A 12,135-nucleotide genomic window follows, 5' to 3' on the forward strand; every position below is an offset into this window, starting at 1 on the left:
AGCATGTGCAGAAGCAAGCCCTTCGTGTGCCGCTAAAATTAGTCCTAACCTGTGTTCCATGTTTGGAATTGCCCTATCCCCCACTCCAGGGATTCGAGCAAAAGGAACATTATTCGCATCATTTATGTATGAGTACTTTACTGGAAAGCCTTTCTGGAGTGTTTTTCGATCATCTTTTACTGAAGCACTGACAGCTTGCATTATATTGCTGTCTATTTTTGTCTTTGACCGTGTGATAGCAGCTACGGAAGCCGTTTGCACAGCTGCCTTCGCTGCTTTATCAGCCAATGAATTCCCCGCAACATGAACGCCATCACGCTGATGACTCAATGTATGTATCACGTGAGTCTTTTGTAGTTCTTTCTGTAAAAGAACTACTTGTTCCCAAAGTGTTTTATGCTTGATTGTGCCACCTTTTGCCTCTTTGAAGCCGTTTTGAACTCAGTTCTGCAAGTACTCATTGTAAGACTGAACACAGTAATATGAATCGCACACTATTAGTGTGGGGAATTCGCGATCGGTATTTTCAAGCGCCATCTTAAAAGCCAGGAGTTCAGCTCGCTGAGCTGTACAATCTCCTAGAGATTGAGTTTTATTGACCAGTGGTCTAAATTTTCCTTCGTGCCAACGGCCTTTAACAATCGTGCATGCAGCACTTTATGCTTATTTACCCCCAACTGTGGGTTGTGCTGATCCGTCTATATATCTTATACAGCCGTAATGTTCCAGAGGCAGGATTTTGGTCGGCGGAGGACATTCATATTCATATTGGAGAAATTCTTGTGTTTTTAAATTAGCATCAAATTTGTATACTACGTCTGTTGCAGCAAGAGAATTAACCCATTGTATCCATCTCGGATGTAGAGCTTTAGCATTTGGAATGCTTGCTCTTGTTACCGCTTCTAGGGCAGGTACTGGTGTAACGATTATTATTCGTTTACCTTGTGCCAGGGCTCTTTCTTTTGCTACAGCAGTTTGAACCGCAGTCAGAATTTTTTCAGTAGAACTGAATTTCATTTCAGCTTGTGTGTACAAATGTGATTTGTAAGCTATTGGTACCGTTTCTCCCTCATTAGAGGTCAGGTACGTGAATCCGCATCTTCCTGGGATGACTCGGATTACAAGGTTGCGTTCGTTTTCGCGTGTTTGCAGTTTTGTTTTAATTAACATGTCTGTTTGTAATGATCTTAAAATTTCTGTGTGTTTCTGAGTCCAATTAATTGGTTTGAAATAAGGTTTTATCAATTCATAGAGAGGTTTAACCCTCTCCGCGTAATTTAGAATGTATGTTCTTCCGGAATTCAGGAAACCTAGTATTGATTGTAAATTCTTCAGCGTTTTTGGTGCTTGGAGAACAGCACATTTCTCTAAGAAGTTGTCTGCCAGGCTTTTGCCTTCACTCGATAATTCATATCCTAAAAACAGGACAGTTAGATGGGCAATTCTTGACTTTTTAAAGTTGAATTTGTAACCCTCTGATGCGAACCCAAGTATTATGATGTTCACTCTTTTTAAGTGAGTCTCCAGGTCATCATCTGTGAGATAGATGTCATCGACATAAGATAATGCCTCATCATCATATATTTGTAGTAACTCTGTTACCCTTGCTGAGAATAATCCTGGGCTATTCTTGAACCCCTGTCGGAGTCGACAGAATTGTTTTTGTGACCCCTTTATTGAGAAAGGGGTCAAATACCTGCTTTCAGGTGCTATGTTTTGTTATGTTATGTTATGTTATGTTATGTTAGGCTCATTTATTAAGCGCAAAGATGCTCCAGCGAAGGAGCGTCCTGGCGCCCGACAAGGTAGCAACACAACACAACTGGACAGAACATAGCAGGGAAAATTTAAGGAAACAAGAAAGTTTTTACAGCTCGACGAAAAGAAAGCAGATCCCTAAGGGCGCGAATTGCAGGGGGAAGGGAGTTCCACAACACTGCGGCGCGAACTTGAAAAGAGCGGCCGTCTGCCCTGCAACGCTTAAAGCGGGGGACAACCGCAAGTTCTAGGTCTGAAGATCTTAAAGCCCAGACCGGAACATAGCGGGACAGAAGATTGGAAAGGATCATAGCAGGGGATCCCTTGAGAATTTTGTAGGCTACACAAAGGACCTTGAACTGGATCCTTTGCGCAATCGGTAGCCAATGCAGCGTACGCAAGGTGTTAGCCGTTGGACAAAATCTAGGTAGTCCCACAACAGCTCTCGCTGTGGCATTCTGGACACGCTGCAGGCGGGTGATTTCCGATTGATTTAATCCCGCTAGAAGGGAGCTTATGTAATCAAGCCGAGAGATCACGGTTGCTTGAATCACAATTTGCCTGGTGGTGGCATCAAAAATTTTTAGTACAGGCCGTAGTCCACGCAAAATGCCAAAGCAGCAGGCCGCCGTGCGCTTGGTATGGCAGACAAAGGTGAGAGTTGGATCGAGCCAAACCCCAAGGTTTTTTAACTCAGCGACCGGGGTTGGCATAGGGCCCAGATCCGACGGCCACCACCTGTCTCCCCAGAGTTCCGTTTGTTTGCCAAAGATAATGACCTCCGTCTTGCTTGCGTTCAGCTGGAGACAGTTGGAAGTCATCCAGCTGGCGACTGCCCGAAGTCCTTTCTGGAATCTGGGGGCATCCACATCCGCATCCCCGCTGATCGTGACCGCTAACTGGGTGTCATCGGCATATGACACCATGGTCATACCCCAATGCCTGACCACCTCAGCCAGCGGTCTCACATACAGATTGAATAATGTGGGACTCAGCGAGGAGCCCTGGGGGACCCCCAGATCCAGAGGATGGAGTTTGGACGGATAAGGCGGGACGGCCACGCAAAAGGAGCGGTTGGCAAGAAAAGAACGGAACCACTGGAGAGCAAGGCCAGTGACACCAGCTTCCTCCAGATGAAGCAGAAGGATAGGGTGGGACACGGTGCCAAAGGCGGCACTCAGGTCTAATAGCACCAGCGCCGCCGTTTGCCCCGCATCAAGCACGGAGCGTAAATGCTCCACCATATACAGTAGAGCAGTCTCCATGCTGTGCCCAGCCCGGAATCCATTCTGCGTGCTGTCTAAGATGTTTGCCTGGAGAAGATGGTCCGAGATGACAGAGTTGACATGCGCCTCCGCCACTTTGGCAGGCCACGGGAGAAGTGAAATTGGGCGGTAGTTCTCGGGATTGCCGACGTCCAGAGACGGTTTCTTGAGAATGGGCATGACCACTGCCTGTTTCCACTTCAGTGGAACCACGCCAGATGCTAATGAGGTGTTGATCAAAGAGCAAACCAGCGAGAGACCGTGGGATGCTAGATCTTTGAACAGAGCTGGCCTTAGAGGATCAGCCGGTGACCCTGACTTAACCTGCTGGGCCAGTTTACTGAAACTTTCTGATGTTAAGCGCGGGAAAGAATGTAAAACATCCAGAGTTAGGGGCTTGAGAGGTCTACCGACAGGGGGTACAACCAAGGGAAAGGCTCTATAGATGGCGTGAACCTTTTCCAAAAAGAAAGCCGCCAAGGTTTCACAGTGTGCGATAGAGCTCTGATGAGTCGCAACCACCTTTTTAGCAATAAGGTCTTTCAGGGCCTTAAAGATAGTTTTGGAGGGGTTTGTGCTGGTGCGAAATTGCAAGGCGTAGAAAGCCGCGCGGGTTCTGCAAACTGCGCAATGGTAAAGTTTTACAGTGGCCAAGTACAAAACTTTTTTGTCGCTGTTATAAGTTTTGCGACATTCCCGCTCAGCACGCCTACAGGTGCTTTTAAGCGCCCGCAGCGAATCATCGCAGCGAATCATCGTACCACGGGCTCGGATCCCTTGACCCACATTTACACGAGACTATCGGAATAAGGGAGTCAAGGGCCCTAGTAACCCACTCACAGAAGCGATCGTAGCCCACATCCACAGTCTCAATTGGACCTAGCGGGTCGGTAGACAAAAGATGGAAAAAGTCATCAAGTTTCAATTTATTCCAACGCCGTCTAGGAATAAAGCGCACCATGGGTTTGAGTTGCGGCTCATACAGGGGGCACTGGATACACACCAGGTAGTGATCGGTCCAGGCCAGCGGAGATGGAGTGGAAATACTGGCTTCTGCTAGATTGGTGAAGAAAGGATCTAGGGTGTGACCACCTACATGAGTAGGCTGCGACACCAACTGAACAAGCTGAAGAGCCTCAAGATCAGCGACAGAGCTGTATACCGCTGCAATAGACATATTGTCATAGTGGAGGTTTAAGTCGCCGAGGATGGAAAAATTGGAGCAACCTGCTGCCAAGGTGCTGATAGCATCTGGGAGGGCCTTCCTGAAGGCCACATCACTACCAGGGGGGCGATAAATCAAAAGGCCCGAGAAAGCAAAGTTGGGCGTAATAGCGATCTTAAACAGCGCGCTTTCACAGCCAGTGATTTTTTGCCCTTGCCAGACGCACGGGTAGCAGGACTTAACCGCAAGCGATATTCCCCCACCTCTAGAGGCTCGGTTAAGAGTGTACACCGAGTACTCGGGCGGGAAGGCCAAGTTGATAACGGCCGTGTCAGCGTCTTGTAGCCAGGTCTCCGTCAGGCAAAAAACGTCCGGCGACTCCTTACCTATCAGGTCGGAGATGTCTTGATGATGTTTGACCATCGACCTGACATTCAGGTTCCAAATGCTGAAAGATGGACTGGCGCTGTCTACCGCAGCGGCAGAGTCATTGCTCACACATGTTGAAGGGGCGGAGAGGTCCAACGTCCCGCAAACACATGAGTGAGGGCCACACAGCGGCCCAACCCGCGGAGCGTCACAGGTCCTGTATCGTTGGCCAATGGCCAGCAATGTGTCCCTAGAGTAGCACAGCATTATGTACCTCGTAGCATCCAGCGGTTAAGGGCCAGGGTCCTGCCCTGTCCTACACGTCCTGGCGCGGACGGGCGCAGACGGGCAGGACTCTGGCACGACTCCGGCCACGCGAAGGCACGCCCGCTGCGCGATCCCACTGCGCTAGGGGAGGAGCTTTAAGTAGGTGTTCCCTCGCTGGCTCCTGCGCACTAAAGCGCAGGCAGATAGTGGCGCCTACACCAACACTCACCCCACTCCAAGATGGCGACCAAAAAAGGAAACCCACCCCAAGAACCGGACCCGCACAAGCGGCAGTGAAGTACCGATTATAATGCAGGTGAGGGGGATTTAAAACCAGGGGATAACAAACTAAAAAGAAAGCAAATAGTAAAGAAGGCTTTTAAAATAGAAATATCAGCAAAAGCGTGCGAAGCGCTACAGCAGCAGTACGCTACCTTGTCAGGGCGAGGCTACAAAGGGACTCGCCTTAAGTAGGTGTTCCCTCGCTTGCTCCTGCGCACTAAAGCGCAGGCAGATAGTGGCGCCTACACCAACACTCACCCCACTCCAAGATGGCGACCAAAAAAGGAAACCCACCCCAAGAACTGGACCCGCACAAGCGGCGGTGAAGTACCGATTATAATGCAGGTGAGGGGGATTTAAAACCAGTGGATAACAAACTAAAAAGAAAGCAAATAGTAAAGAAGGCTTTTAAAATAGAAATATCAGCAAAAGCGCGCGAAGCTCTACAGCAGCAGTACGCTACCTTGTCAGGGCGAGGCTACAAAGGGACTCGCCTTAAGTAGGTGTTCCCTCGCTGGCTCCTGCGCACTAAAGCGCAGGCAGATAGTGGCACCAACACCAACACTCACCCCACTCCAAGATGGCGACCAAAAAAGGAAACCCACCCCAAGAACCGGACCCGCACAAGCGGCGGTGAAGTACCGATTATAATGCAGGTGAGGGGGATTTAAAACCAGGGGATAACAAACTAAAAAGAAAGCAAATAGTAAAGAAGGCTTTTAAAATAGAAATATCAGCAAAAGTACGCGAAGCGCTACAGCAGCAGTACGCTACCTTGTCAGCGTACTGCTTTTTGACAAAAGAATCCATTAGAGATATCTAATGTTGTTTTGTATTTTTTGCGCATGATGTTATTCATTAGTGCGGCACTGTGTGAGTTTTGTACTGCAAATATTTTGCAGCAGGAGTTTAGATGTCTGTAGTCCAAGACTAGACGATATGAATCATCTGGTTTGGAGACAGGAAACAAAGGATTGTTCATTTGTGAAGTGCATGTTTCAATCACCCCCTGATATACAAGTTGATCTAATATCTCCCTGACTTGTTTTTTAGCTTCTTGCTTGACTGGGTACTGCCTCTGAGCAGTCAGTTGATTTTTTAACTGAATTTTGTGGGGAGGAGAATCCTCATCCCATCGAACATGATTTTTATATAATACAGGGGCTTGGGCCACTGCCCATTTTCTTGCAAATGTGTATTTTTTATGAATTGGAATATGATTTGAGAAGGCAGGCATAATCATTTCTTCGCCATGAGGGCACTCCCTGACAAACTCTGTGGCCAGTCTTTTTCAGCTAACAGGATGTCATAGCCTTTCAAAAGGTTATCCCAAAAGAGACCCTTTACTTTCCTAGTTTTGTCCCCCTCTATACGTAATGTTATTTCATATAATTTATGGGGTTTGCTAACTCTGGTATCTGCAGTTTCCACTTGAATGTATTCATTTGTGTCCACTGTCTCCAGAAGATTCATCAGGATCCTGCAAGCTATGGTCACTTCTGCTGCGCTGTCTAGCATTGTCTGGGCCCACTTTCCGTTTTTCAGTTGTATCCTCAGAATCCTCAGCATGTTTAATTTTACTACTGGCTACCTTCTTTCTGGGAAATTGTAATTTTTTACTTTGATGAGCAGGTTCCTTGTCTTTGGACTTGACATGCTCTTCTTTATGTTCTGACCATCCTCTTCTTTCCGATTTCTGTGAGGAAGTCTGAAAAGATCGAGAGGGACGTGTATCAATAACTTGATATCTATCAGGTTTTCTCAATTTATCCCTATCTCTAAGGTTATATCTTTTCTCAGAGGGCTCCCTTTGGGAAGTCTTGCCTCCTTGTTCTGGAGATCTATCTCTTCGTTGAGGAGACCTTCCTCTGGACTGAAATTGTTTTTCTCTTGGAGTGGTTTGTTTATTACCTTCCCATTTCTTCTTTTGAGAATTGAGATTATTTTTAATAAAGGTTTTTTCAGGATTTTCAATTAGTTGGGGTTTTACTGGTTTCCCTCCCAAACTATCTCTACCTAGTTCTTCATAGGATTTTTCAATTATTCTGGCAAGTTCAAATGGTTGGTATGCTATATCTGTCTCTTTCAATTTTTGGCGGATCTCCACAGATGCTGCTTCTCCTTTTATGTTGGCTAGTAATATAGCCGAGACCTGCTTAAAGTCTTTCAGTAATTTCATACCTAGAGTTAAAGCAGGTTCTGGACCGTATTCATTTTAAATCTGTCTTAGCACATCTGGTATAGCCACCATGGACGGAACACCATGTGTTTTTGTGTAAATTGAAGCAAAGACTGTGCCCCAAGTGTCACAGTCCTCCACATGTGGTGCGATCCCCATTGGAAGACAGATAGTCAGAATTCTGTGTTTTTCATGAGGTGTAGTATTAGGAAATACCGCCTCTATTTGAGTGATTTTTTGTGCTAACCAGAATGGAATTTGTTCCTATTTTGCGGGTATTTTACCTATGGTTGATTGTATATTCTGTGGTGTAATTTTATTTGTGTTCCCCTGATGAGGGGTCAGCTGTGGAATATTAATCGCTGGTTGGACTGTTGAAGTCTGCATGACATATTGGACCAATTGTCTATGTATTTTAATTAGTAATTTTAGCTGAGCTAAAAGTTCCCAGTCTGACATTTTCTCAATGTCGGGATGTGGTGTGTAGCTGGCTAGAACCGGCCACGTGGCTCCTGGTCTACCTAGTGGACCGAGCCTGGTTATGTGATTTTGATGTTTTAGGGCGCCATTGAACCAGAGCAGGTGCTCTTGGCATGTTAGTGGAATTTCAACATCCTGGAAGGGAGCGTATTCCTCTGGAGGTTCCTCTATTTTATAGTAGTGGAACTCGCGTGTCACAGCGTGTGCTGCAGGAAAATGTATCCAGGAATAGAATACCTCTGTCTGCCGATATTCATGGACCACAAATATGACTGTACCACCTCGGGGTGATATTCCGTTTTCTATAAGTTTCATAGTTATAGTTTTTCTTACGTTGACCGGAATGAGTATAGCACTCGAGTCATTATCTTGAAAACTTGTGTCATCCGATAAGAGTTGAGCTGCTAATTTAACTCTCTCCCTTTCTTCGTCGCTTTCCGTCATTTTGCTGACTGAAAGTTTGCTTTTGCAGATTAAGTTTCAAGGAAATAAAGATTAGGTGCACAATATTTTGGAACACTGTATCCTTCAACGTTGACTAAACCAAAAACTAATACATAGGATTCTCATCCTACTAAGTTCCAGCGGATATTAACCGTTTACCCACTCCAGACGTCTTTTGGAGTTTTTACAGGAAAAAGGGGTCTGTGTCAAAAGCACGACTGAGATACTCTAATGTCTTGCGTTAGATTATCGCCTTACCAAACGGTGGGCACCATGTAGTGTAGTTCCTATATTCCCAATAGGCTCTGCACATTGGAATAATATAAACAGCAGTGTAGACGTAGGACTGAGGTCATCTAGGTCTCTACTGACTATATTAGACTTAATTAGGTTTGCCAGCTAGCTCAGAGGTCACTAGAAACCTTCTCGAATGAACAGGAATGAGTTAACTTTCCTGATTAGACAAGAAGGGATTAGTTTCTGACAATCGCATAAACATGACAACTTTGCTCCCTCAGAATAAAGAGTGTATCTCTAGAGTCGTGTGAAAACAATAGACAGCTATTTCACTCAGTCAATCGCGCATGCTTAGTTTCACCAGAGTGCAGAGAAATAGAGAGACGGGCGTTTTCAATAAAAGGTGTTATTTTATTGAGCAGTCCTCTTTCTCATGCAAGAGAAGTGAGTTGCCACAATTGCAATACTTATCATGAAGTAAAGTGCATACAGTAAAAGGAGTATTATAAAATGCTACTGTAAAAGCATTGATATGCTTTCTTAGTCATATGATACTTTAAAATGGATAAAATATATACATACATAAAAACATTGACTAACGTACTCAACTGGTGCTTCTAAATACGCCTACCCCGGTGTACCTGACCTAAGCCTAATACGTGGGAAGGAGTAAGTAAGTTGCAGTTTAAGTTAAGTTGGTTTTTGCCAAGAATCTGAATCAAGAATTCTCTTAAGGGTTTAGTCAGCTCCGTACCTTGGTTCTAGAATGAAGGAGGTTTTTTATCTCTCTCTCTCAGGACTCGATCTCCCAGCAACCCGCAAGGGTGACTGGAAACACCGGAGCTGGAATTTCTCGGCAGGAGAAAAGACAGCGTCTCTCTCAGTGCGTCAAATGGGAGGGTCGGCTTCCTTCGGCTCTCGCATCAGCTGGGCTTCAGGCAAGTAGATTGCCGCTCTGCTCCAAACCACCGTGTGTTTGCTTAAGGCAACGTTGGTATATTTATACCTGAAAGGTGCCGAGTTTGACGTAAGGTTGGAAGTAAGACATCGCTAAGAACGAACAGTTCTTTCTGGACTCCAGGAGTTCTTGTGCAGATCAAAACAAAAGCAGGGGGGTTTCCCGGGCTGCTGGAGGCTTGGTTTGTTTAAAGAACCCGTTGTACTTTCTAGGAGTCTATGGGAGTAGCCTTGCCGTATTTGGACTGCATTGGCTATTACTAAATATGGATATGATTCTTATGCCTTTATAAGGATATTATTTGTTATAACCACATAAGGGCATAAATTGGGAATATCGAATTAGGGTCCTAGATAGAATCACAACAAGAAAGTATTCCAAAGACAGGAAGTGTTGCATCTGAAGACGGCAACCCCTATATTTACGGTTAGCTCAGAGCATCAGCATCTCCACTAACAAGTAAGTGCCTGATATGTTGTTCATAACTATTATTTTAGTATCATGTTTAAGTTTATGGGGTATATTTTGCCATATTTAATATGTTTTTCCACCTCCTCTGATTCACACATCTTAGGGAGGTACTTGGGTGACAAATTGAAATTTGCTGTTGGCTATCAATTTGTTTCGCTAACGTTTTCTTGGGTTGTAGGCACAGTGAAACATCCTGGTTCTACTGCTTCTGCAGATACACATTGCCTCATTTTAGCAGTTTATAAAATCCTTCTATAGTCATGCTATTATAAATCATGGTTACAACTTGGCTTGTAGTTCATATTCAGGAGATTGACCCAAAGAAGTGGGTGATACAAAGTGCACAGCAGATACCTCTGGGACCGCCATCCTGGAAACTTTCTGTAACTGTTTGTTTGCCCTGAATAACAGCCATGAAGGTTAACATTATGTTACAAAATAGGTGGTAACCAGTAACTAAATCATATTAATCATGTTATGTATGTTTGTTTTTAGTGAAACATGGATTGAGAAGCAGAACATGGTACAAAGAAAAGTCAAAACAGTTTGCAATTGTGATATCGACAGAAGTGACCCATTGTCTCCAACTGTCCTACCCCAGGCTGACTGTCTGATCATGGTGAGCTCTTTGGAGGTCTTCACCAAAGACAAGAAGACGTACTGCGATGCTTTGAAAAATCTGTCTTCACTGTTGAAATGCGGAGGACACCTAATACTGATGGCAGCCCTCGAGGCAACATTTTACATGGTTGGCGATGTGAAGTTTCCTTATCTCTTCATCAATGAGGAGTTTCTGAGGACCGCCCTCACAGATGCTAGTTACGTCATAGAGGAGCATCACATTATTAATCGGAAAGTGCAATGTTTATATAGTGTCACGGATTACAGTAGTTTTATCATTGTAAAAGCACGCAAAGAAAGAGATATGTAATCTTCTGGTACATAAAGGGGGCAGCAGAGGGAATAGTGACAGATAGGTCAACTGTTTCCTCCATCAAATTTTCTCGGTTGCCTTTTTTACATTTTCTTTAAAGCAGTTATAAAATACTGGCAAAGGATAAAAATGTTTCATAAGCAGGACATACAATGTTAAGTTACAATAAAGTATGAAAACATTACTCAGGTGTCTGGACATAAATCCACTCAATAACCCTTGATGTGCTTCTATCTCATTGTCCGCCATCATTTTTCTGAAAACACTCTTCTCAAGTTTTGAGATCTTTTTTAAGAATTAATGACAATATCTGACTTCTTGTCCGACCACCATAGTGCTGTAACTCATGTAATGAATTTGAGGAGCTGCACACATCAGTTTCCCCTCTCGATAGTGTTTACACAGTCTGTACAGTGAGAGATGCTTCCCATCTTACTAAAAGTGAACATCACATAGAGATGTGTCTTCTCGTTCTGTGCAGACCTGCGATTTGCAGTCAAGGGTTCTTGGCACTGTAGCCCAGTGCAGGCCTGCTTCGCGGTGGCTGGTGACCTTTGTAAGAGGACGGGGATAAATATCTACCATGAACTTTCTGAGTGAAGCAAGTTTCCCCATTGGTGTTTCTGGCTGGGTTCTTTCCTGAGACTTTTCTGAAAACATTTGGCCAAATAGAGTAATTTAGAGCACAATTGTTATGTAACTTTGTTAAAGAGTCACAGGTTGTTAGGGTGGATTCTTGAAAGAACCCAGCACTTTGTTGCATGATCCTATCAGGAAGTTATAATCTTACACTGCAGAAACATTTGAGAAAAGTTGGTTGGTAGGTACCTGTGACAAATAGGGACCTTTGTGTCTAGTCAGGGTAAGGGGGTACACTCCTAAAATAACCCCTGCTCATCCCCTTGGTAGCTTGACAGGAGCAGACAGGCGTATCTCAGAGGCAGTGTGTAAAGCATTTGTGATCACATACAGAAACCCAGTGACAACACTACAGATGGACACCTCACAAGTTGTAGTATAAAAATAAGTATTCTTTATACAGACTTATCACAAGACCACAAACAACACAAATCCACAATACTGTACTTAAAATGGTAGAGTTAGCTTACTTCTCTTTAGATGTTCAAATGCACACTTTGAGTCAATGTACCTTAGGATGAGTAACGCAATACATCGAAAGCGTTGCAGGGAAGGGGCTGCGTCGGTTCCTTACACGCAAGAACGGTGATGCGTCGGTTCCCTACTGATGCGTAGTGGACAGTGACGCGTCGGTTCTTCTTTGCGAGGGGAGGTGATGCGTTGGTTTCTTACCGCGCTTTTGTGGCG

General features: G+C 44.7%; 1 protein-coding gene across 1 annotated transcript in view; it reads left to right on the forward strand.

The window, feature by feature from the left end:
* Window positions 1-10,943, forward strand: part of LOC147666143 (nicotinamide N-methyltransferase-like) — a 95,677-nt gene extending 84,734 nt beyond the window's left edge. Inside the window, exon 3 of the mRNA XM_086949274.1 lies at window positions 10,371-10,943. Coding sequence (XP_086805400.1) covers window positions 10,371-10,806 — 436 coding nt within the window. The 3' untranslated portion in view covers window positions 10,807-10,943. The remainder of the gene's footprint in view (window positions 1-10,370) is intronic.
* Window positions 10,944-12,135: the final 1,192 nt, after the last annotated feature.

This window comes from Lissotriton vulgaris, unplaced genomic scaffold (genome assembly GCF_964263255.1).
Source record: "Lissotriton vulgaris unplaced genomic scaffold, aLisVul1.2 SCAFFOLD_2065, whole genome shotgun sequence".
Lineage (NCBI taxonomy): Eukaryota > Metazoa > Chordata > Amphibia > Caudata > Salamandridae > Lissotriton > Lissotriton vulgaris.